The 23,898-nt window shown below is 46.3% G+C and overlaps 2 protein-coding genes and 1 long non-coding RNA gene across 3 annotated transcripts in view; 1 reads left to right on the top strand and 2 right to left on the bottom strand.

The window, feature by feature from the left end:
• Nucleotides 1–8,174, top strand: part of LOC149856681 (uncharacterized) — a 30,149-nt gene extending 21,975 nt beyond the window's left edge. Inside the window, exon 3 of the long non-coding RNA XR_016444513.1 lies at nt 1,633–8,174. This is a non-coding gene — a long non-coding RNA (uncharacterized LOC149856681). The remainder of the gene's footprint in view (nt 1–1,632) is intronic.
• SNAI1 (snail family transcriptional repressor 1) lies at nt 7,587–11,119 on the bottom strand. The gene is made up of 3 exons (XM_090065314.1): nt 10,974–11,119; nt 10,415–10,882; nt 7,587–8,851 (listed from the first exon to the last, which is right to left on the bottom strand). The coding sequence occupies exons 1-3, from the start codon at nt 11,050–11,052 to the stop codon at nt 8,670–8,672; spliced, it is 729 nt and encodes a 242-aa protein (XP_089921440.1). The 5' UTR covers nt 11,053–11,119; the 3' UTR covers nt 7,587–8,669.
• Nucleotides 11,120–14,048: 2,929 nt separating this feature from the next.
• Nucleotides 14,049–23,511, bottom strand: RNF114 (ring finger protein 114). Its single transcript, XM_090064786.1, has 6 exons — nt 23,303–23,511; nt 22,505–22,655; nt 20,329–20,435; nt 19,491–19,605; nt 18,197–18,304; nt 14,049–17,949 (listed from the first exon to the last, which is right to left on the bottom strand). The coding sequence occupies exons 1-6, from the start codon at nt 23,428–23,430 to the stop codon at nt 17,884–17,886; spliced, it is 675 nt and encodes a 224-aa protein (XP_089920912.1). The 5' UTR covers nt 23,431–23,511; the 3' UTR covers nt 14,049–17,883.
• Between the last annotated feature and the right edge of the window lie 387 nt (nt 23,512–23,898).

Raw genomic sequence — 23,898 nt, 5'->3', positions numbered from 1 at the left:
CTCTCTGACTTATTCAACCCTCTGCTTCAGGTGCAATAACCAAAACGGAGCCATTTAGCTGGTGAAACTAATGCGGTGGATGCACAGGCACTACCCGGACTGCCTGGAGCACTTCACAAGGTCTTTATCCTCTCCTCCCTTTTTAAGGAGCCAGTTAGAAATGTTTCATCAACCTGTTTGCTGAGCAAATAAAAATACCATTTTTTAGTAAAAACAAAAATGTTTTAAAAAGTCATTTCATTTGGGAGAGGGGGGGAAGCTGGGGACCCTGAAATAATGTCTTGGTCCATTGCTTTTGGAGCTAAGAGTTTTGATTTTTTTTTGCATCAAACTGAGTCAGAATTCATTGTTTTTCAAAGCTTTTGAAGGTCAAAATGAAAAAGAAAAGGAAATGTTTGGATTTTATTGAAATGTTTTCATCAGCCTGGAATGACTTGAAGATTTTGAGCTGCAGAAAATTTTTAATTTTTTTTTCTTTTTGTTCCATTGTTACACCAGGACATGTTTCAAAGCTGCACATGCTTCAGAATGGTTGGAACTGGAAATCCTGTTCCTGCCCATCCCTACTTACCTACCTCTCCAGGCAGTGGGAAGACCGCATTTTGAACGGCCATGCTGGAGGCTGGGCACATGCTCTCACAGTGCCCAGCCCTGGGGAATGGAACAGTAGGCACTTTTCAACTTCTTGTTTGCATCTCACTTCTTTTACCTGGCATCCACTGTTAAAGCTAATCTGGATCCCTCCAGTTTAATAAACCCCCTTAGCATCTGTGCTTGAGAAGAGAAAATGCTCTGGATTTCCAAACTGCAGCATAAAGGGCCTTCATAAACTTTTCTAATGGGCTGTAAATTCTAATGAACTGTAATTCAAATGCAGTCCTGGCTCCTAGTCCATGAGATGAACTCCACAAGGAACCCTGACGCTCAGCTGAGCATGAAAAGGCCTTGCCATGCTTCCGGTCTCCTTGGGTTTAAACACATTCCAGCTCTTCTGGTGTTTTTCTTTCCTTTCTACATAGCTAAAACTCCCATTGTGAGAACAAAGTCCTCAAGAATGAATGTATGAGGTCCCAAGCTGCTTTTTTCTGCACCTCAGTGCATCATAATGCCCTTGCTCTGCTATTGGGAACCTGCTCCTCCAGCTTCAGCCCTCTAACCCACTGCATGGGCATCTACAGAAGTGAGGAGGTGGGGAATCATCTGCAATTCCTGCGAGGATGTGGACAGTTCAAATGAAGATCCACCTTGTAAAACATTTGCTGCAACCTGTCCATTGTTATCTCATTGATAGCATGCAACAACAGGCCCAAAAGGAATTAGTTAGTTTCTTTCCTCAGGAGGCAACACGCTTCTCTGAATGTCTTGCTGAAGAGATGTTCAAGACTATAACCTCAGATGTCTCCATGGCAGCTTTCGGTATCATCTGAAATCAGCTATCATTGTTTGTCATTACCATAGGTATCCAGTGCCTATGGATGGGTATGAGAGTGCCACCTTGGGCAAGTGACCATTCACGAACTGTAAAATGGGTATAATAGCCTTCAAATGTCTCATTTATAGCCTTAATTGTAAGCTTTTTGTAAAATCCTGACACCATTGAAGCCAATAACAAAACTCATGTTGTCTTCACAGGATCCCTTGTGTCTGCACAGGCTAGCAAAGCAGGGTCTCAGTTGAGGAAGGCTGGAAGGGACCTCGGAAGATCATCGAGTCCAGCCCCCTGCATCAGGCAGGAAAGACAACTTCAAGGTGACCGTCCAGTCTCCTCTTGAAGATTTCCAGGGTAGGTGATTGCACCACCCATGGAGGGAGCTTATTCCACAGTCTGGACGCCCTGACTGTGAAGAAGTTTTTCTGAATGTTGAGCCTGAAACGGTCTTCCAGGAGTTTATGGCCATTACTCCTGGTTTTCCCCAAGGGCACCCTGGTGAACAGTTGTTCATTGAGCCCTTCATGTACGCCCCTGATGTAGCGGTAAGACGCTACCAAGTCCCCTCTCTGCCTTCACTTTTTCAGGCTGAAGAGTCCCAGGTCCCTCAGCCTTTCCTCATATGGCTTGCCGTGCAAATCTCTGATCATATGGGTGGTCCTTCACCGGGCTCTCTCGAGCTTTACAGGTGCTAACCAAGAGAAGGCAGTAATCAAAAAAAAATGGAACCAGGGAGATGTATTTGTTCCAATAAACCCATCTCATAGTATTGATGCTTTCAAAAATAACTAACCCTGATAATTCCCATGTGAATAACTTCAGGTCAGATGCTGAAGGTCAGTTTTTATTCAGTCCTTTCTCAGGCAATGCTCCCAGTGAAGGCACTGGAGGAGCTTGAATAAAAGCTGATCAAGACCTCAGGATTTTGGCTCCTTCTCAGGTAAGGACCCCTCACTCTGCTCCTATGCAGTTGAATGTGATTCGTTAAGGAAACACGACCACCGCACCACTGGGCCCTGAATGCCCAACATGCTCACATGCGGGGAGTGGTGGTGGTGGGGCGCGGGCATTAATTGGCTTCCCTGGGAGTTTTGCTTGAGTCAGGATGAATAAAAATAGGCTGCGGTCCCTGAGGACTCATCCTAGCAGTCAGTACAGCAAGAAGCAGGGGGGATGCTTCCATAGGCAACTTTCCTTTGATGTGAAGGGAAATCCTAAAGCTTTTGTTTTGCTTAAAACTCTCCCATCTTGGACCCTGTATGGGGCATTATAATCTCGAGTAGCTTGGGGGCCCAGATGCTCCATGCCTGTTTCCAGTCACCGGGGTTAGCGCATCCTCCTCTTGTGACACAGAGACCTTCATTGGACCTGCTTTCAAATCACCCTTAATGCAGTGCTGGGCAGGTCAATGGGAGGGGAGGGGATCATCTCTGGGAAGAAAATGCACTTTGGGGCTTTCCCTTGAACTTTTGAATGGGCTCCAAGAGGCGAGAGGACGTACATGTTTGTTTAAAAGGTCCTTCGGAGTCCGTGGAAATTAAAAAGGGGAGTTCAAACACTTACTCTGTCAGCATAATATGAAGCAAAACAGCTCCGAGCTGAGGAGAATGCCGATGCTGAACCAGCCAGCCCCGCTCGCTGGGGTTCGTGGTCTTCAACAATTGCAGCCCCCGGAGTGCGGGGGCCCCTTGCGGTACCTGGAGTTCAGTTGATTGAATCCCAGCTTTTATTAGCACTGACAGTGTAATCTGTTGCAGATGGTCACACAAGGTGGTCGCCAAATGGCTCCTCCTGTTAATCACAGGTCCCCCCCTTGCCACCCCCTTGCTTCAGCCACTGCAGCCTGCTCTACCTGGATAAAACACGTGGGCTCAAGGGAGCAGCTTTACAGTGTGTTTATTTCCTGAAATCATAAAGCACAAGAATCACATACTTCAGCAGGAACCTCTGCCTTAGTCATCAAGTGTGTGTTTTACAGGCTCAGGCAGTGAGACAGCGATGAACACTTCATGCATGATGTGCTTTGGGGCTACTAAGGGTTTTGGACTGAGCATCGCTTGTGAAGGCATCTCCTGGCCCTGGCGTTCATTCAGAAGTTCTTTTTGCTAGCTAGTGCTTTTCACTAGCAGATCTCCAAGTGCTTTACAGAGCAGTGTATCCTCATCCCTGCTGTGCATGTAAGGAAACTGAGGCATGAGGAAGTGTTCAAGTGCATCTCACAGGACCTGGGAAGAGCACCTAGGGAGTGAGTCTCCTGGGCTAATTACAGATAATCAAAAAGCCCAAGGCTGAATCAATTCAGTCTTTGCAGATTTATCTAAACTGCAGAGATTAAACTGTAAAACAACTGGACACACATTTATCTTTGATGCAGGAAGTGCAGCCACATGCCTGCAGTGGCTCAGGCTAGAAGCCAGGAGGGCACTAGAGCACAGCTCTCTGGCATGTAGCCAGCATGGGCTGTGTGTTTGTTTCCTCTTTCTGCTGCCCCAGAGGTGTCTGGGATTTGCAGTCCAGAATCACAGCATCAGGACTCTGCAGGGTTGCTCCTCACAGCCTCTTCCTGCTTCCAGGTACCTCTGGGATTTGTTGTCTACAGTTGCAGCCAGCAGTAAGTTTTTAGCAGGGCAGGGCAACTCTGTACTTGGAGGAAGGGAAGTTTAACCCCCTGCCCTGGCCCCAGACCCCAGCTGGGGTTTGTCTGGGATGGCAGTCCCTGCCTTACCCCCCTCCGCCCCACCAGCCCTTCTCTGCTGGAGCAGACAGCCCAGCCCAGCCCAGGGCTGGAAAGCATGCCGAGATGCTGGGGGGGACTGTGATTTAACTTGAACCAGGAAGGGGGCTGGGACAGAAGTTTCACAAACCAGTTTGACCCAAATCAGTTAAGTCTGATACTACATTCAACCAGCTTAATCTTAAACCAGTTTCAGACAGTTTGAAACTGGTTTATATGCACTGAACTTCTGTTCTGTTACAGGTGTAAACCAGTTTCTGATTACTTAAACCAGTTTATGTGTAACTTCTGTCCGTAGCCCTAAGCCTTGGTACAGGGCTTTAGCTAGTCAGCTGCTCTGCCTCCCAATGAGAGGCCATTTATTAAATTCACTAGTTTAGTGAGTGATTGCCAGTGTGGGACATGGTACAAATAATGCCATATAAAATCTAAGAGGACTTGATAACACCTACAACTGGCCTGCCTGGCAGGGGAAGGGCAAAGAAACTTGCTTGGAGGTTAGAAATGGCACCTGAAGAGTGCCTCCTTAAGGAGGCCAACTGAGCTATGTTCAGCATATTAGCCCAGGAAATGAAGGGAGGTGACTCTGAACATCTTCTCACAGCTCAGAGTAGGGCATGGTCCAGTCCAGATCCACGTGTAAAACTAAAGCAGCCCAAGGGCTGCCTAAATAACAGTAAGTCTCATGGGGACACTTCCACTCCCCGGCAGCACTGGAATGCAAGGTGCTTTGGTCACACTCTGGCCTGCCCCAGCCCAGCAGAGTGGGAACAGGTGACATAGGTCCAACATAAGGGGCAATGACCTGGCTTACTTGGATGCCAAACAGTCTGTACCTCTCCTTTCTACTTGTTTAATGTGGTGCTTGTTTAACATGAATGGGATTGATCTGTTGGAGCCTAGGCAGTCCCCTGTCCATTTTAAACCCTCACTGTAAGAGCCTTGTAGCCCCTGCTACCCTCCGGCTAGACAAGAATGCAGCTTACCATGGCATTTTTGGGACGTCAGGAGGTGGTGGGTTTTCATACAAGGAACAAAGCCTTCTTGCCGCTCTTACTATATTTTTAATCCCACTAAATAGGGCACAGATAATTTAGCCCTGATGGACAGAAACGCAGGGAAGAACCATGAATCCCAGTGGAATCCAGCAGGATTGCTAGGGACTGCTGTGGTGAATCTCACTATGACTCAGACCATGTGCTAGATGCACCCTCCAGGGAAAACTTTGTTGGACAGCCTAAAACCAATTGGTTGGGGCAGCCTAGCAGCCTTATCTGCTGGATCAATATGAGCAGTTGCAAGAATGGCCCCCAAGATTTAGTTAAGAATCATAAGCCAGAAGCGATCTATATAATCTTGTGCCAAAGGACAGAACAATTAGAAACCTTTAGTACCTTCCCAATGTGGCTTTTTAAGTGCATACAACACATACCTGTGAGTAAGTGTGTCTATAGATATTTACTCTCTCTATACATCAGCTCCTGGTACTGTACACCCACGCCTGGCCTGAAGGTGGTCCATACCTGAAATCCTTCCTTTTAACAGCTTAGTTACTTCTGAAAATCCAGAATTTTATGGATGAAAAGCTGAAAGTAATTAATGGAATGTACCTTCCCCCCTCCCTCTTCCTCACCATTTCCTGTTGGGAAAAGGAGAAACAAAAAACCCCAAACCTTCCTGCCTTGCTCAGTCATAAAGACTGTAATGAGCTAAGCTCAGATGGGAAAGTTGGTTTGTACCAGGCAAGCGCTTAATTAAAGAATGAGCATGCAGCAGATCTGTTCCATTTTACAACCACACATCTTCCTGTTTTATAAAAATGCCTTTTGAAACCCAAAGGAAACGGTGCAGTAGACAGGAGAATGGGACCTGCTGGCCTGATGTTATCCACTTCCACCTTTAAAAAGGTGACACAGAGACACAGATTGCTGGGAATGGAATGGCTGGCTTTGTTCCTGACATTTAAAAACAATACCTACCTTTCTCTGCCCAAAGATCAGGATAATGAAAACCAGGGGAAGCGGGAGGAAATGAGACAAAAACGAAAGCTCAGCCTGTAGGGAAGTCATGGTAAATTTAGATGTGCTGTCTTAAGAAGCCAACACTGCACTTAAATATCCAACAACTTCACCCCTTTAGGAAGGCTTGTGTGTGAAGTGCAGGACCGGGCCCCTAAAGTGGCTCCGTGAATGCATTTAACATAGCAGGATTTCCTCTGGAGTGGCTTCTATCAGAGCCCTTCACTAACTCTACTCTTCTTCGCAGAGTATTTCTAGACCCTATAAGCTCAGCAAGGGAAAGGAATTGTTTAATGGTAGGACTTGGCCATTCTGGAGCAACCAAGGACTTCGAGTGCTTTGCAAATACTCCACAAGCCAAGTTTTACCTCCGGGACTGGGAGTATTATTATTCATTTTGCAGATCACATAGCCATCACATAAAGCACCCTGTCTGCACCAGGGGCACTAGAGGTAACTCCCACTGGTGCAACTCCAACAGAATTAGCAATCATGGAACAAGCAGTGTAGACAGGACTTAAGCATTTTTCACCACTATGGCATCTAGGGAAACTGAATTAATGGGCTTGTCCACAGAATTATTCTCGAGTAGTTATTGTGCCTTAAGAGTCTCATCCTACTTTATGCAAAGAAACTTTCAAGCCCACGGTTTCAATGGTAAAAGCAGCCATAGCTCCCAGCTCACCTGCACCACAGTTCTATATTTGGCTCGTGACCAGCCACTACTTTCTGGTAGTACAAGTAGTGGTATCAAAGAAACCGAGTTTTGGTATCAACCTGCTGCCTGAATAACATCCCAAAGGAAGCAGGCGGGTAGCAGGCTGCATCTAGAAAAGAGCATGAGAAAAGTATTCTGCAAGGAACAATGTTGCCTCAGTTGGGGGAAGGAATGGGATTTAAGCAGCTAACAGGTGTTTTCCATTCCTCTGCTCTGTCACTCAGCTGGAAGAGTCTGGAGGGACTTAGCCGATTTCCATGACTCAGTCATCCTGAACTTCCCCCCAAAAATATGTGTAACTTTACCCCAACAAAGGCTCCTTGCATCTGCACCACAACTTTGTTTCACTTCTACTAACCCAGCAAGCAGAATCTGGAACATCCCAAGGGTTCTCCTTCCAGCACCCCTTTTAAAATCTGTTAAACCTACCAGTCCCAAATTTAGCTCCACAGGCCAGACAGTCTTTTGGTCATTTAAAAGGCTGTCACTTTAAGCAGCTACTCGCGCACAATGCCAGAATGAGGCAACAGAGGGATCAAGTCACAATCTGGTCCCGTTTTCATGCTGCCAAGATCCAGCTGTGCATGCATTTGACTTTAAAAAAAAGCCATGAGAGCATATTATAAATTAACCGTTTTATTGAATATCAATAAACTGTATATAATTATATAAAAAGTTTCATCAGTACAAAATGTGGCACAAAAATATAAATACCAGTGTACCTTTGAAATGTAAACATACTCTTTGTTATGAATCTGTGAAAACAATGTACAAAGAAAGATGCATTCAGTAGGCACCTGTCAATAACCATAAATAGTTCTTTTGGCACACACCTGTCAATGGCCAGGCCTTTGCATAGGGCACCATTGTATCATCTGACAAGTGCCTGCTATTAGTCACAGTTCTCTTGAAAAGCAGTTGTTAAGAGTCATATTAACAGGTGCTTGAGTGCATAGCTGCTCTGTAAACAGGATTCTTGTTTGAAATGGCTACCAATGCCTTTTACGGACATTGTTAATCTGGAAGGCATTGCAAATTGTCATTGTGCTGGGGAAGAAGCAGCTGCTTCAGAACTAATGTGATACTGTATTATTGCATAGTAACACCTTCTACAGGCGGCGTATGTACAATCCAGGGAGAAGGGGGTGACAGTAACACTTTGCTTTTGTCCTTCATTTAAAATAAAATGGAAAAAAAAAAAACCCACCATGCGCTGGAAAAAAGAAAGTCTTAGTTCATAATCAGTTACCAAGTGGTTATGGTAAAAAACAAAAACCACACAACTGCCAAATACATTTCAGACCAGCTGTGTGGTCATAATTCAAGGCCAGATCCTACATGGTGCTGAGTGCCTTCAGCAACTGACAGGCACCTGTTAAGGCTCTGGAAAGGCTCACATTGAATCCAGGGGCCCAATCCTGCACCCACAGACCTTGGCTAGTTTGCGTGATCCACTGGCTCTCCTTGAGAGAGAGAGACAGTCAAGCATAGCAGAGTCCGATCCTACACCCACAGGGCACTTACAGTTTTGCCACCGACTCCCGTGGAAGAAGGATCAGGTCTTCAGACTGTGCAAGAGGAACAAAAAAAAATGGAGGGGGGTGGCGGGGAAGGAGTCTTTTAAGGCCTGAAGCAGCTGGATATACAGGGCTTGATACACACTGTCATGGCAACATGAAGGAAACTATCTCCTACAGAAACTAAAATTACAAAATATATGTATTTGCATGTAAAAAGTCCTCGGGGGGGAGGGAGGGGGTTTAGTGTCTTTCAGCGAGTTCCAGAGCAGCCCGTTTCCTCGTGTTTGTGAAGAAGTGACATTCTGGAGAAAGTCCGGGAGCAGGTTTTGCACTGATACTTCTTTACATCTGAATGGGTTTGCAGGTGGGCACGGAGATTAGAGCGGTCAGCAAAGGCCCTATTGCAGTGCGTACAGGAAAAAGGCTTTTCACCTAGAAGACAAAAGAGAATGCTTCACCATTAGCTCCCGGGGGTGGGGAAGGGGGCAGGAAATATCAAAGCATGGCCCACTTGTTAGTCCAAAACTCAGTTAAAAAAAAAAGAGAGAGAGGGAGAGAGAGGGGCTGGGCATGCAAAAAGAGGGCTGGGTGTTATACAGAGATCACCACACAGATCTTTTCCTATTGATTTTTTTTTTTTTTTTGAATGCATGCAATTCACATACAGAAAATGCTCTGCTTGGAAATTTAGCATAAAAAGAAGAAAAAAACACTCCAGTTACTATATGAAGCTACAAGAGTTTCCCACTGGGGAAAAGGTTAAAAATAAATAAATAAGTCAAGACAGTTTCACTAAGAAATTAGAAAGCAGAACCATGTCAAGGTCTGGCTGCCAGCAGCTGAAATGGCTTGCAGAGCTGCCACCCAGTGAAGCATCAAGCTTCACGGTTATGAAGTGAACCGCGGCCAGGCTTCCTTGAAGGCAGCCAGCCCTAAACCTGGGAGTGGAGCGATTTCCTTTTCAGAGGCTCCCCTTCCCCCAGGCCCTGCTTAAAAACCTGCAGCCAAGTAAATTCTTGCCCGAGAGGCTCTTGTGGAGGAAACAAACGTGTACGCTCAATTTGGAAAGCACAATTAAGTCTTCCCAGCTTCCTTCAGACCTCAGCTTTGGGCCTTGGAGAGGGTGTGAAATCAGCGCCAAGTGACAATGAAACGAGCCCCGTGGCCAGCACAAAGGCGGTGGAGGGGATGCATTGTAAATGGGATACTTCTTGGATTAAAAGCCAAGAGCTCAGAGAGGCTGGCAGCTGCGAGTGCGGGGCTGCCCCAGGCGTTACAGTAACAGGTGCACCAAGCTAGCAGCACTGGTACATTAAAGCACCTGCCAGCACTGCCCAGGAGCCTCCAGGGGCGCCTCAATAGCAGCATTAGCCAAACAATGAGTCATTGGGGAGCCTGGCCAGGATGCATCACAACCGCACCTTTTGTGCTGGCACTCCGCTCATCCCCCCTGGGATCAGGAGGGTTTCAGACGCTCGGGGTGTAGGAGTCACCCAGTGCCCTCAGCCCCAGGCTGGGGAGAAAGCCCCAGGCAGAGCCCAGCCCCTGGATGTGGGGCACAGGGACGATCTTCAGGGGCAAAGTTAGGAGATGCTAGAGGGGGTGGAGAAAACCACCTGTTCTGCCCTTAGCACCATACCTAGACTCCTGGTGGCCCCAAGGAAAGACTTAGAAATAGTAACAATAATCATCATCATCATCATTTTTACTGTTTTTGGACCTGGACACTGCCTGGTCTGCTCATGCCTGGGGCACATCCACTAGCTCTGCTGGGTCCCAGCAGGGCCAAGAGCAGCAGGGGCTCAATCCGTGGCGTCTGCCATCCCTGGGACAGTCCTGCCTTGCCCTGGGGCTGGCTCAGGGCCCCTCAGCCCCTACAGCCTCTCGGCCCAGCGCTCGACCACCCGCCCGGTGCCAGGGGTCTGCCGGGGGCCACGGCCCCCGCCCAGCCACGCAGGGCCCAGGCCCGCTCGCCCGCCCGGCGGGGCCACGTACCCGTGTGCGTGCGGATGTGGCCCTGCAGCAGCCAGGGCCGGGAGAAGGCCTTGCCGCACATCTTGCAGACGCAGGGCAGCGTGTGGCTTCGGATGTGCATCTTGAGCGCGCCCAGGCTGACGTACTCCTTCTCGCAGTACTTGCAGCTGAAGGCCTTCCTGGGCTGCGCGTCGCAGTGCAGCTGGCGGTGCTTGGCCAGGCCGGCGAAGGTGGAGTAGGGCTTGCGGCACTGCCCGCACTGGAACTTCTCGGCCTCGGGGGCGGCGGGCGAGGCCGGGCTGGGCGGGTCCGACGTCTTGCTGCCCTCGTCCTCCTCGCTCGACAGCGACGTGAGGTCCAGCGGCTTGGGCTCGGCGCCGCCCGCGCCGCCCGCCGGCTCCTCGGGGAAGAAGGAGGACAGCAGCCCCGCGCCCCACGCCAGCGGCGGGCAGCAGCCGGGCAGCAGCGGGTGCTTGTCGTACAGCAGCCCTGCGGGACACAGCGGCGTCAGCTCGGCCCGCGCCCAGCCCCGTCCCGCCCCGCCCGCCGCGCCGCGCCGCCCCGCACACCCGCCACGCACCGGCCTGGCTCTCCAGCTCGCTGTAGTTGGGCTTCTTGCTGGCCGAGAAGTGCTTCTTCACCAGGAAGGAGCGCGGCATCTTGCCTCGCCCGCTCCAGCGCCCGCACCCGCGGCGCCCGCCCGCCCCTCATATGGGCCCGCGGGCGGGGCGGGGCGGGGCGGCCGGCCACGCCCCCGTGTCACCGCGCCGCCCAATGGGGCGGCGGGGGCGGGGCCGCGGGCGCGGCAGGTGCTCGGCGCTGCGCTCGGGGGGCGCCCACGTGGCCGCCCGCGCACCTGCGCCTCGCCGGCAGGTGCGGGCCAGGACGCCGGCCCGGGGGAGCCGCCGCCCCGGGCACGCTCTGCCCCCGGGGGAGGCCTGGGAACAGGCCTGCGAAGGGCACCTGGTTGATTAGCCGGCTGCAGATGTCGGGCGGGCACGTGCCAGCTGCCCTCCCCCGCCGCCCGCTCAGGCCCCTTCCCTTCTCCCCTGGGGGTCAGTCTGCCCGCTCCTGCCGCACGTGCTCGGGCCCTGCCGGCCCCTGCCTTCTGGGCCGGGAAGGCAGGCAAGGGGGCACCGGCCAGGCAGAGCCAAGGGCCGGGGGGCAGCGGCTGGTCCTGCCCGTCGTCCAGGGGCTTCTGCAAGCCCCTGCACTGATCGCCTCTCGGTGCGCAGGGAGGCGGAGGTAGGGAAGACGCTTCGGGATTTCGCTGGGCTTTGGGTGTCAGAACAGTCTTTCCTCGCTGTGCCAAGCCCCAGAGAGATGCCGCTTCCTGCCAGCGCGAGAGAGCTGGCGAGCAAGCGCCTGTGTTGCAAACCCGTTCTCGTGCCCCTTAACAATAGCAAAACTGGTACTGAGTCGAGGCGGTATCGGGCCCCGGGAATGGCTCCTCCAAACAAGAGGAGGAGAGGGGCTAAGCGGCTGGATTAACTTTCCTGAAGTCATACCGGTTTTGGCTGGGACAGCTGCGGAGGAGCCGAGAGCAAGGAGGTTGGGCAGGCGGCACCCACTGCCTGCACTCAGCAGCGCACAGGTGTACATGTCCTCTCATGGGGTGTGATGGCAGAGCTGTTTTGGCATTTTTTAGAGCCCAAGACTTGTGCCAAAGGCTGGCCCATATGTTACCCATATGGCACAGCACTCCCATGGCCTACTGAAACTGGTGTGCTGGAACTACCCTTTGCGGGCAGGTCCACCGGACCTTTCTGGTACATCCACTCCTGTTGCGCTTTTGCTGCTGCGTTCACCTCCAGCTGCCTAGTTATTCCCTCGTAGCTCAGTGCGACTGCAGTCTCCAGGGCATTGTAACAAGGTGCACACCTACAGAGCTTCCTTTTGCAGGGCAAGGGCCTCCTCTCCACTCGTTCTGAATGGATAACTGAGAGAGCCTGGGGGAAAATCCTGCACTAGCAAGGGGATAAGCAAAATGATTTACTGGGGGCTTCCTGTTTTATCTTCCCCACATTTGACCATATGAGGGTATTTTAAACTTTCTGCTGTACAGGAAACAATCTCACAGTAGAGGGGAGGGCAAAGCCATCAGTACAATTTTCCAGCAACACCTGTTCCAGCCAAGCAACCTTCCTATAATGGTGATCTCTTTCCCTTATCCTTCACAAGAATCATCCCTGCTCTGTGAAATGCAGTCTAAACAAGGACTGCTGAGGGGAGATGACAGTGAGGACTTCCAGGAGTCAGGATGTGTAGGTGGCATACAGACAGGCCAAACAGCTCTACTACACCGATTCTCTCTAAAATGCAAGTGCTCCCTCTGCCGGTCAAAGACCACTCCAGTTCCCCTGTAATACGATTTTTCCATGTAACAAAAAAGGGCATTGTGAAGGAATGTAGGGACCCTCCATTCAAAGCATGGGGATTTAAGCATGAAATTGCAATTCATGTTAATTGGATTCACGGGGCTCAGACGCCAGACATGACCAGCTCTGTACAACGTAAGCACTGCAGCAAAGAGGGGGCCTTTTTCCACACACACAAATCTTTGCAACAGTAAAATGTGAAAAAGTAGGCATGCAGTGTGCTCAGTGTTAAGTGTTGAGGAGAGGGTAGCCATTCTATTACTTTGTCCAGCAGAACTGTTCATTTATAAAACCTAACTGTAACATATTAAATAGGAATGAATGGAATTGTTGTAAGTAGATAGCCCTGTTAATAGGAAGGTTTTACAGCCTGTTAACTAAGTGCTTTACCTCCAACTAGCTGCAACTATCTAGCTAAAGCCACATTTTTCTCCCTGCCACCTACACATGACCAAGGTATCTATAAACTCCATCTGCCAACACAAAGGGTCCGGTCTGAACTGTGTACACCAGTGTGTAAGTAGTACCTTTATCTGGAACAGGCAACATGCTTACAGGTCTATGGAACAGAAGACTATACCCAGACTTTAGGGGCTGCTACTTGCCCTTGGGATGCTGCTACAGTTCACTAACCATGTTTTTGCAGCTTCCTCCAGCTGGCTTTACTAGAACAGCTGGCTTCCAGCTGTTTATAAAACCAGAGGTGGCAGAATGGTTTAGGCAGGGGTGTCAACTCACCATGCTCCAAGCCAGATGCTGGCACAGTCCTTACCTTGCAGTCACAGTTGGCTATGTACAACAGGGCCCATTTCCCAAATTTCCCAGCTTGCTGCCAGATGGGGCTCTGAAACCCCTCCATTTGACTTCCCTGGTTCAGGAGTAGGTACAATGGCTATAGCTAAATTGGAGGAAAATGATCTAACTGCAAGGTGAAGATGATAGATTATGTTTCTCACCACTTCTAATATAAACAAGAAGGTGTGCTCTACAGGCCTTTTGTGCCTTGGTGGAGATTGTTAAAATCCCAGCAATGCAACAGTTGGGGTGCAATGTAAAAAATGTCTTTGCAGCCACTACCTCCAAGAGCTGTTCCCTTTATCACTCCCTCCCTGGAGTATGAAACATGCAATACAAAATTATAAATGTAGGAGAGTGAGAGCACATGCACATGTGTGCATGCAAACACTACTGTCCCCAGTGTGATGCTGTTCCTTGCTGCTTTTTGCCACTGGACAGCTCTTGTACATGTCAAACATCAGGACACATTTTCTTGGTGTTGTATTTTTTATTTTAAAAAGTGACCAATGAAATTCATTATTTTGATTCCAGGAGCAAAGTTGACTGTGTTTAAATGAGGACAGCTAGCATCCCCTTTCATCACTATTTTTTAAGGTAGAGCATTGTAAGGATCACTAAACCTAACAAGGTTGATCTTTGACCCAAAAAGAGAGGAGGGGAGGGGATTAGTTTAATTTTATGTTCCCTTGCTTCATGCTAACTCTCCTTTTAATCCCATTTCAGTGCAAGACCCTGGCATTTCACAGTTCCAGAGCAGGCCAGATTAGATTAACACCAAGAATGGGCATTTGACCACAAGGTCAACAACTGACAATGACTGAAAGGTGCCCTGGCAGAGTACTCAACCCTGCTGCAGATACTGGCCTTGATTTAGTAATGAAACTAAAGATGGTTGAACAATGAGGCTATATTTAATCCAAAGTTTCTCAACACAAAACCACCAGATGAACAAACATTACACAGAAAATCAACCCACTTGACACTTAAGTACATACATAAGTGCTTGCATATTTTTATGAGCAGTCATAAGACACAAACATCACAATCTTTTTTTATCTACTTTCTCTTTGTTCATCTGCTAAAATAGCAGCCAAGGGCATGTTAAACACTTTTCTACAGTAAAATATCTATAAAGAACTGGAATTTGAGTTTTGCAAACTCTCTCATACCATTGCTCAATTTGTCACTATCTTTGAACAATTGTATGAATACATATCACACCAGGGAATGTATAACCTAGTTGTCAGGTTAACAGGTGCAAAGACACAGTTGCATGCCCTCTTTACATGCTGAGAAGCCAAACTGAAGGAATGCTGCTCAATTTTTTCCCCCATAAGGATAGCTCAACCATTGTGGTTCCCAATTTATTTATTTCTCACCTACCCTAAATTTGCAACCCACACCCAAACCCTCAACAATACATTGATATATTATTCAACCACTTAATCCCCTTTCAACTGAGGGATGATCTAATCAGAGCCACCATCTATATTGCTACTGTTAAGTGTAAACAATTCAACTCAATTAGACATCAGAATTTGATTCCTTTTTCTCCCTCCCCCTTTTTATCTTAAAGGGGAAGTTCCAGCTTCTGTCCATCTACCTCTAGACACAAGGCAGTGCAGCAGGGGTATGAACGTTGTCCATGGCAGCCAAAAAAAGGCACAAATTCTGAGGCTAGGGAATCCAAAAGGAGCCCATGGGAAAGTCAAGTCTGATCAGCTGGGCTGGGGCTGCCCTAAGCATTTGGTCCATCATTTAAGCATCACCAGTTATGTGGTTTTAAACAGCAGTTGGAGATGTCTCCTCCAGCTTCTCTAAACTGATGATGGTACATGCCAAGGAATGTAATGAGCAGAGACAGAGCATTCCAGATACAGCCAGTTTAGTGCTTTCCTGAAGCATCCACTCCTGCAACTGTCAGAGAAGGGCTACTGAGCATTGGTTTGACCCAGTATAGCATTGTTTGATGTGGCGGTGGATGCCAACCCCCTCTACAGTTTACATTCTGGCTAGGTCTGAATTATGCTCATCTCAAATGGTGAGCTGCCCAGTCTATGCTAGCACTTGAGTCACTTGCTTCTAATACTTGAGTGCTTCTAATGCTACAAGACTGCACACAAAAATACTTTAACATTGACTGAGCTGTAGCCTCTTAGGCTTAGTGATGCATGATGGAGCCAGCCAGAGCCTCCCTTCAGGAAAGATGTGCAAGGAGAAAACAGGAAGGACTGCAAAACATGATAAATCACAAAAGTTTCCATGAAGAGAAGGTTTTATAAATTATATGAAATTTATTGATATCTTGTCTTCAAAAAGTCAGAACAAGACAATTTAATTGCTTAGCTCTCAGAAACATTGTCAAGATGACATGGAAGTGCACTTAGAATACTAGAAGAAATGTGGTATAGAGTCAGGTGGTGACTTTGGGCTCTAGCCAAAATTCACAAATTCCACAGCTTCTACCCAAACACTTCGAGACCATAATCTCTGCAGAACATAATGCCAAAACCACATGGTACATGTTCAGAGCACTGCATGAAAAAGTTTTCAGGATTTGACATACAATTCTCAAGTAGATTTCACCTTCTGATGGATCTAAACTGGTCCATACCAAATGAGTGAAAGCACATAAAAAGACAAAAAAAAAGAAAAGAAAACTAAGCCCAATATGAAATGGTTTATACTTAGTTTGCCCAGCCAGTGTGGGCAAACTCAAGCTTCAAACAAGCCACTTTGAGCTGGAACTTTTTACTGTTCTAAAAAACAATTTGAAGGTCTGGTCAAATTACAGAGCCCAGCACTGTGTGAAGATAATAGAGCTTCTTGGCAGGCTAAAACAGCTTGCTTTGAGAACTCAAGCTAGCTCTGTATGCTACACTACACTAGTGTGCAGGCCCAGTGGATACAGAAGCCTTAGCTAGGACCTCACGAACCTGAAGTTCCTTGCTGTTAATTTGTGAATAAGAATATTCAGCCTCAATACCCAAAGTGATTTCTAGAAGGTAATACCAGCCTATTGTATTCATACATGTAGAAAGTACATTATCTTTGCATATCATTTTGAGTTATGTCTCTGCTTTCCTGTCTACTCTTCAGGTGTTCCTTTCAAAAACAATACCTATATAATAAACATTATATGAACACTATATTCTAAATACAGAATCATCCACTTAAATATTTCACAATATAGCTGAATAATTTAAATGAAGCTCAGGGGTTCAAAGTATTTTGTAGAATTTGTAAAAACACAAGTAATGCTTAGGAAATGCTAAAGATCATTAATCCATTTTACTATCAGATGATCTTGAGGGACAGAAGAATTGGAAGCTAATAACCACATTTTAGTTTAAAAAACAAATTGGATTCTTAGATGTTTTAGTTTTGAATCCCTCTATCAAGTGAAGGCTTGCAAGTTATGCTTAGTAGCTTAAGTTCTAGGAAAGATCTTAAATTGTCAGTTCAGAACATGAGATAATTATTACACGTGACAACACTGGAAATCGTGGATTTTTAAACTAAGAATTTTTGGATGCAGAATTTTACTTTCTAGACTAGAAATGTTTTAACCAAAGTATGAATATTTAAGCTGGTACGTAACATGCAGGTACTGAACCAGGTATTATGAACAAGTTTCTTATGCAGATGAACAGAACTACAATGAAAATACAAGTTTTAAGATTCATCACTGAGGCAGTGTACTAAGTTTAGTTAAAAGACCAACTACCAGCATTAGAAACACTGCTAAAGAATGTGTAATCACAGACATTCTAGGCAGTCTCAAATGCAAACCAGTTCTGACAGTTGCATCTAACAGACTAACAGCTTCCATAGACCAAAAATGCCAGGGTATCTGATCAACATTTAGGAAGCATAAAGATTTTTTTTTTTTTTCCAAATAATCTTCACTTGCCAGTGTAGGCCATTCCCTCTCAATAGCAGTTCCTCTAGTAGCACATATGTTCTCGTCAAGTAAGAATGGACAAAGCGAGCAGACAGACACAAGGGTAGGGAAAATGAACAGAGGCAACAGAAATACAGAGGAGACAACTGGCTAAACTTAGCATGAAAGGAGCAGGAGTACTAGCCTGACACGGCTGAGCAGCAGCCAAAAAAGCCTGTCTTGTTAGTGTTAAGCAATGACATGTAGAGCGAGATCAGGAGCTGAGGCTAGGTGACTGGGACTCTTCAAAAATCTTCCTTATTTATTTTTGGATGCCTGAGTTCATCTTGGACTGTGTAGGGAGAAGTGTGAGGGATGCTGGGAACTCCCCCTAATGGAAGCTTGGTATTACAGTTTTTCTCCTACTTAGTTCATTTATCCCTCAAGGACCGTAGCAAAACCTGTGCCATCATATCATCTTCATCAGCATCATAATCCTAAGGACAGAAAAGGCAGAAGTCATTAGACTCTTCACTTGATTTCACTGTTTACCCATTACAAACATTTAACAAGTTTAGGAAGCATCAGACTTTCAACAGAAAACAAGCAGAATGTTATCCATCTCCAGAAAGGGATACGTTGCCCCTATTAGGATGGTATCTACATGAACGGCTAAACTACATTTTAATACAAACACAGCAATCATTTTGCTATATTCTACGAGTCCAATAAGGAATTACATACCACAAAAGTATCATAGGAAAACCGATGCCGCCTCTGAAGATGATCCATGAAATTGGCACTCCTGTAGCTGGGATCTCCCCATGGCATTGAGGCACAAATTGGGCAAACCTTTCAAAAAAGCCATAAAAGCCAATGTTGAATTCCCTTCATGTTCAGCTGAGAAGGACACCCTCAGAACTAGAGACCTCTTTAGAGGCCTTTCTTATTTCATGGTAATTTTTAGAATTCATATTTCCCTCCTGAAGGCCAGGTTATTTGCCTCTAAGAAACTGATTTAAAAAACATTGAGAGAGGAAGAAGTGCCAAAGAAATAGAAAAAATGCTTCTATATGATTGTGAAGATTATGAACACAGGTCATATAACCAGAATTTCACTATGTATGCAAAATGAATTGAGAGTGTTTTGTCAAGCCACAGAACACTACATAAACCAACTGATTCCTCAGACACTGAATTAACATAATCCAGAAGTTTGTGACTTTGAAGTAAGACTGGTAGTTTGAGCCTCCAACCTCTTGTGGAGGGCAAAATACTGAATTAAGTTTGCTTTCTAAAATCCTTCAACCTTCATTTCTACAGATTATAAAATATCTGCACCCCAATACTCTTGTAGAACATATATTGATGTCTTCATAGAAGAGAGAGACTGTATTTTCATAAATTAAAACTTGAGAAGTTTTTCAAAACTACACCCCAGGATAAGAGAAAGCTAACAATTGTTAGAGACAAATTCAAGTTTTGCTGTTTCTATTCTACTTACTGCCATATCTGCAGGTAAAGATCTGTGTAAATGCTTGTAACAATATTAAAAAGAGTTTACACATCAGACGGTGTTATGAACTTTTGCTCAGGATTTAGGGAATGGTACATAAAAGGCTTAGATGTCAAAATTTCATTCTAGCATTACCTGTAGCTTCAAGAGGTTAAGATGGCTAGTCTAGTGCACATGTTTTTTTTAAATGCAAGCATAGGCACTTAAAAGATGCTTTGATACCTTTCTGAAAACTTGTCTACCTCCCCACAGACTCCTCAAGAAGTGGGTCTGAATTTTCCCAGATCTTCAGAACAAGAGTAATATCCAAACATTAACATTTTTGTATACACACAACTTTATTCACAAGGGGAGTCCTATTTAACTCAAAAGGAATACCTGCAGCTTAAAATCAGGCACACTTAAGTGTCTAAGGTCCCCGAGCAGAAATTACCGAGGGATCCAATGCTCAAACTAACATCAGGCTACTGGCATATTCCTGCAACACCAGTGTTGTACTGAATCTGATATTGTAAGCATTACCACTTGTTTTGCATCCATGATGTGGTACTTTTTGCAATGTTCAACTAGTCCTTCCTGATCAAGGTTTCTCTCACTGCAGTAAGGACAAGGAAAGGTAAAGCGATTTGGAACATTCCTGGGGGAAAAGAAAAAAAAAAATTATGTTTACATTTTCGAAAGTTAATACCTGATGAGGGACTGGCTACTCATGGTAATTTGAGAGGGAATATTTAAATACGGAGCACTTAGGTTCAGCCCTTATTGTGTGATATATGAGCAAGCTGAATTTAAGAAGTCGTTTTCTCCATCAGTGAAGAAATGGCATCTCAAAGGGCAAAGTTAATATAGCTGGCAATTACACATTTATTCCTTTACAAAAATATCAAGTTCAGCTTGCTTTCCTGGTCTGCACCATTTTTATGAAGCATACAAAAGTTTGCCAGATAGTCTACAATATGGATGACCAGTTCAATGTAGTCATTTCTCGTTTCAGTAATTAATCAGAGACAGAATAACAAGTTTAAAACTAAAAGAAAATTTAGATTGCCTTACCCAGGACCCTGATCTCGCAACAGTTTGCGCATGGGCAATTTAAGTCGGTAAAGCAGTGCACCTGGGCGATATAATTTCTGGGATTATAGCCTAGTTTAATTGTAATGCAGCATTAAAAGAACTACTTCCCAGACTAAATGAAGATCTAACCGTCTTTGCTTGTACTCTCACATGCTGCACAAGAAAGTGCCTGCAACACATCAAATGCACCAAAACATATACAAACAAATCAGGAAAGCAAGCTTTGGCATTAACTAAAACTTCCACCACCAGCAACCTCCCTGTAAACGACTAGAAATAGAAATACCTGGTGTTACAAGGTGGTTCTTTAGTTACAGCTTTCACACCTTCCATTATATAGTTCTGGTATTTCGAACAAGAAGCTGCATGACTGCGTAACTTTGAAAGGTACATCTACGCAAACAAGAGACAGAATGTGAAGGTTATTAAGGTTAAGTAGAGGAACTGCAAATCACCGGAATCAGGAAACATTCTGTTTGGAGAACATTAAAATAAGGAAAACTGAATGTTGTGGCACATAAGGCAGTCCGTTCTGAACAGAGGCTACTTACTAGGTTAACGTGCTGCTTGCGATACATTATGGTATAATATACTGCTTAGAACAGCTGACTCCCTGTTCACCTGAGTACCATAATTCTTGCTTTTTTTTTCCTCTACATCAGAAGGAAAATAAACTAATTTCTACTTTGTACTAAACCAAGCCAATGTTCCAGATCTGCCTGCCATTCTTCCCCGTTATGGGCTCAAATATAGAGACAAGCTACTGAATCATTAGCCAATATATTCTATAAAAGTAAACACAACAGAGTATTAGGCCAGATGTAAATTAGATGTGCTAGAAAAATGCTTATGATCACAAGCTTATACTGTAACCATTTCTTCCTCTCATAGGGTACAATGATTCTTTGCTAAACAAAATGTTAGTATTGATATGTCCTACTAATCAGGGGTGCACCCATAAAGATTTTTTCGGGTGATATTGATGGCCAATTATTAACAAGCCACATCGGCCAATGCTGATCTGATTGCCAACATGCAGCCCGCCAACTTGAAGAGCAGCGTCTGGCTGGTAAGTCTGCAGCGGGTGTGGGGAAGGCAGGGGTGTGATGGGGAGACAGTTGAGGTCCCTGCGATAAGGGAGCCAATGTATCAGTGCACCTCTACTGCTAATGTTATTCTGATTAATTCCAAAGAGTGTATAATAAGATTTTATTAAATTTAGCAAGTAGTTTCTCTAGTCATTCCGATAAGACAAGTGTCAAACTGGGAAAGAAACCTAGTAAGAGTTCTATAACTAAATAAGAATTGAAGGTATTTGAATACTGATGCTTTCCAGAACTCTGACAAATGAATGTGGCAGACTGCTAGAAAGCAGTGCTAAATCTGGAGGCTTTATATTTTATTCAGACAGTAAAATATGGAGGCTACAGTTCTTTTTCTTTTATGACAAATCAACCTTTTTACAAACTTGAACACTTGTATTTTTTCTAGTACCCGCAAGTCAGAAAACAAAACTGCCTAGAAACAAAAGTGAAACTGGCTAGATCCAATTTACAGGAAATGCAGCATGAAAGGCAAGCATACAATTTAAAAAAAAAAAAGTTTTAGTTGGTAGGAATTTGTATAAGGTATATCTAGAAGGAACACTATCACGTTAAGGATTTTTAACTAATTAGCTTTAGCTTTACCTGGTGGAAGCTAGCTCTACGTTAGATATTAAGCTATGCTGACTATCAACAAGTTAATTTGCCACGTAGCAGAGTAATAAAAAGGTAATCAGTATTTGTTATTTCTACAGCACTGCCATCGTAACAGCAGTGCTCTATAATTTCTATGCTACAACATATGAAGTCTGGGCTCTGTATTAATAGTATCATGGAAGGTGAAGAAGAGACTAACAACATTTATGTCTACAGATTACATATTTCCACAGCATTAGATTCTTCTCTGTACAGCAGAAGCTGGAGAAGATATTACTTTTACTAGATACCACACAGCACCACCATAGCAAACTACCCCTAATATACTGAATGCAATTTCTAATAACTCTATTAGAAAGGTGCTTCTGTCAAAAATCAGTCCAACAGACTCTTCAGACAGGTTTCACTTGATTTCTCCCAGGACAAATGCTGCGTTTATAAGACAGCATTCTCCCTGCAGAAACGCGTGCACACAAGTTCCCATGATATCTCTACATTTCACGTTTGCTGCATACTTCAGTTTGTTAGCTGATTACTCGCTCCTTTATTTGAAATTCACCTCCCAAAGGAAGAAACAGAAGACAAGGTTGGAGTGGGGAGGAGGAGAGGACATTGGTGTGCTACCAAGCATTACTTCTCTGCATTATTTAACAACATTAAAATCCTGATAGCTGAGTCTCCAGAAGGCTGAAAAAAAAATGTTATTTTCCAGGTGCGGCTACATAGGGAATTGTGTACTGAAGTTTTTAAATGCTTTCATACTTTTTTATTGCAGCCACTGCAAGCAGTTTCTGTCATTTCAATTTGTTTTTCCAGATCCAGAGCTGTGCTGCCAGGAGACAGGGTACTACGGCAGACTCCGCACACTGGCTTTTTCGGCTTAAGACATTCCTGCAGGCATGGAGCGCAAAAACTAATAGGGAAGAAATACAAGGTTTCTAAAAACGCATGCTGTAGAAAACACCTGCACCGTTCTCAATGAAAGCATCACGGATATACCTTAAACTTGGCCTATAACGAAAGGGAAGTCACAAGGGACAACGCACACCAAAAAACTTCACCCTACCCGTGTCATGCTCAAAAGGGACAAAACGGTATCGAGGGCTACATTTCAAGAACAAATCGATTATTGGAAACGTTAGGTGTGGCCCCATGCCCCAGGGCTCTGGCCAATTTATGGCTGATGTGTTTCCCACTGGAAGGTTTTGGGCTTCAGAAACATCCCAAGCAAGCAACAAAAGCCAAGGACAGCAAAGGGCAGGGCGTGCTGTCCTGCAAACACAGGGGCTTTCTCTGGACGGGTCATGACAGGAACCCGAAACTTAACTGGCTACAAAACCCGCCCCTTCCTGCACAGGCACACCCTGCCGGGCTTAAGCAGGTCCTGCGGGGGGTGCGGGTGGGGGAGGTTACCGCGGGGTAAATGGGCCCGGGGTGGGGGGGCACCCTTGGGCAGCGGGTTTCACCGGACGAGAAGGCGCGACCGTCTCGCACAGGGCTGCCAGGCCCCCGCCCCGCTGGATCGCTCCCCCCGCTCGCAGCACCGCCCGCCCCGCTCACACGTGTCCGCAGGGCGCCCGCACGGGGCTCTCGTAGACCTCCAGGCACACGGGGCAGAGGAAGCGCGATAGCGGGTCTTGCGGCGCCGCCGCGGCCGGGTAGCGGGAGCCGTTGTCAGCCCCCGCCATGTTCCACTGCCTGCACTTCCGCGAAGGACTTCCGCATGACACTCCCGCCGCTGACGGTGGCCCGCGGGCGCCGGCGCGGCCACGCCCCCACACAGATCCCCGCACATGCGCGGATGCGACTGCACCCTGCGCCTCGCGGCGGTGGGGGCGCAGAGTGCTTGGCTCCGCCCCGCGCCGCTGGGAGGGGGCGGGGTTTCCGTGCTGGACGGGGTGTGGAGCTGGCTGGGTTCAGAGCCTGAAGCGGTACAGCGCCCTGGCCTGTTTCTTTTGGGGGGCCCGAGATGGGCTCTTGTTGTTACGTGGATGGTCTTTCAGGAGTTTTATGCTTTTATGCAGCGCCAGTCGCCCCATAATTTGAACCCCCAGGTCCTTTTCTGTAGAGCCGCTGCTTAGCCAGTCAGTCCCAAGCCTGTAGCGATGCATGGGATTCTTCTGTCCTGTTACCTGTCAGCTCTGTGTTCCTGAGGG

The sequence above is a fragment of the Crocodylus siamensis genome, chromosome 10 (assembly GCF_052110815.1).
Source record: "Crocodylus siamensis isolate JL-2025a chromosome 10, ASM5211081v1, whole genome shotgun sequence".
Classification (NCBI taxonomy): Eukaryota; Metazoa; Chordata; order Crocodylia; family Crocodylidae; genus Crocodylus; species Crocodylus siamensis.
Note: the sequence above shows the minus strand (reverse complement) of the source record. Positions and strands in the feature narration are given on the sequence as shown.

What these genes read in the sequence shown, in the direction of transcription:
- RNF114 (XM_090064786.1), bottom strand. Translation starts at nt 23,430, where the DNA reads ATGGCGGGGGCTGACAACGGCTCCCGCTACCCGGCCGCGGCGGCGCCG. An exon ending in GCAGTGGCTGCAATAAAAAA is followed by an intron (nt 20,436 to 22,504) that starts GTATGAAAGCAT and finishes TTGTTTGCGTAG; the next exon opens with ATGTACCTTTCAAAGTTACG. An exon ending in GAACCACCTTGTAACACCAG is followed by an intron (nt 19,606 to 20,328) that starts GTATTTCTATTT and finishes CTTTTCCCCCAG; the next exon opens with GAATGTTCCAAATCGCTTTA.
- SNAI1 (XM_090065314.1), bottom strand. Translation starts at nt 11,052, where the DNA reads ATGCCGCGCTCCTTCCTGGTGAAGAAGCACTTCTCGGCCAGCAAGAAG. An exon ending in CGAGCTGGAGAGCCAGGCCG is followed by an intron (nt 10,883 to 10,973) that starts GTGCGTGGCGGG and finishes TGTGTCCCGCAG; the next exon opens with GGCTGCTGTACGACAAGCAC. An exon ending in CCACATCCGCACGCACACGG is followed by an intron (nt 8,852 to 10,414) that starts GTACGTGGCCCC and finishes TTTGTCTTCTAG; the next exon opens with GTGAAAAGCCTTTTTCCTGT.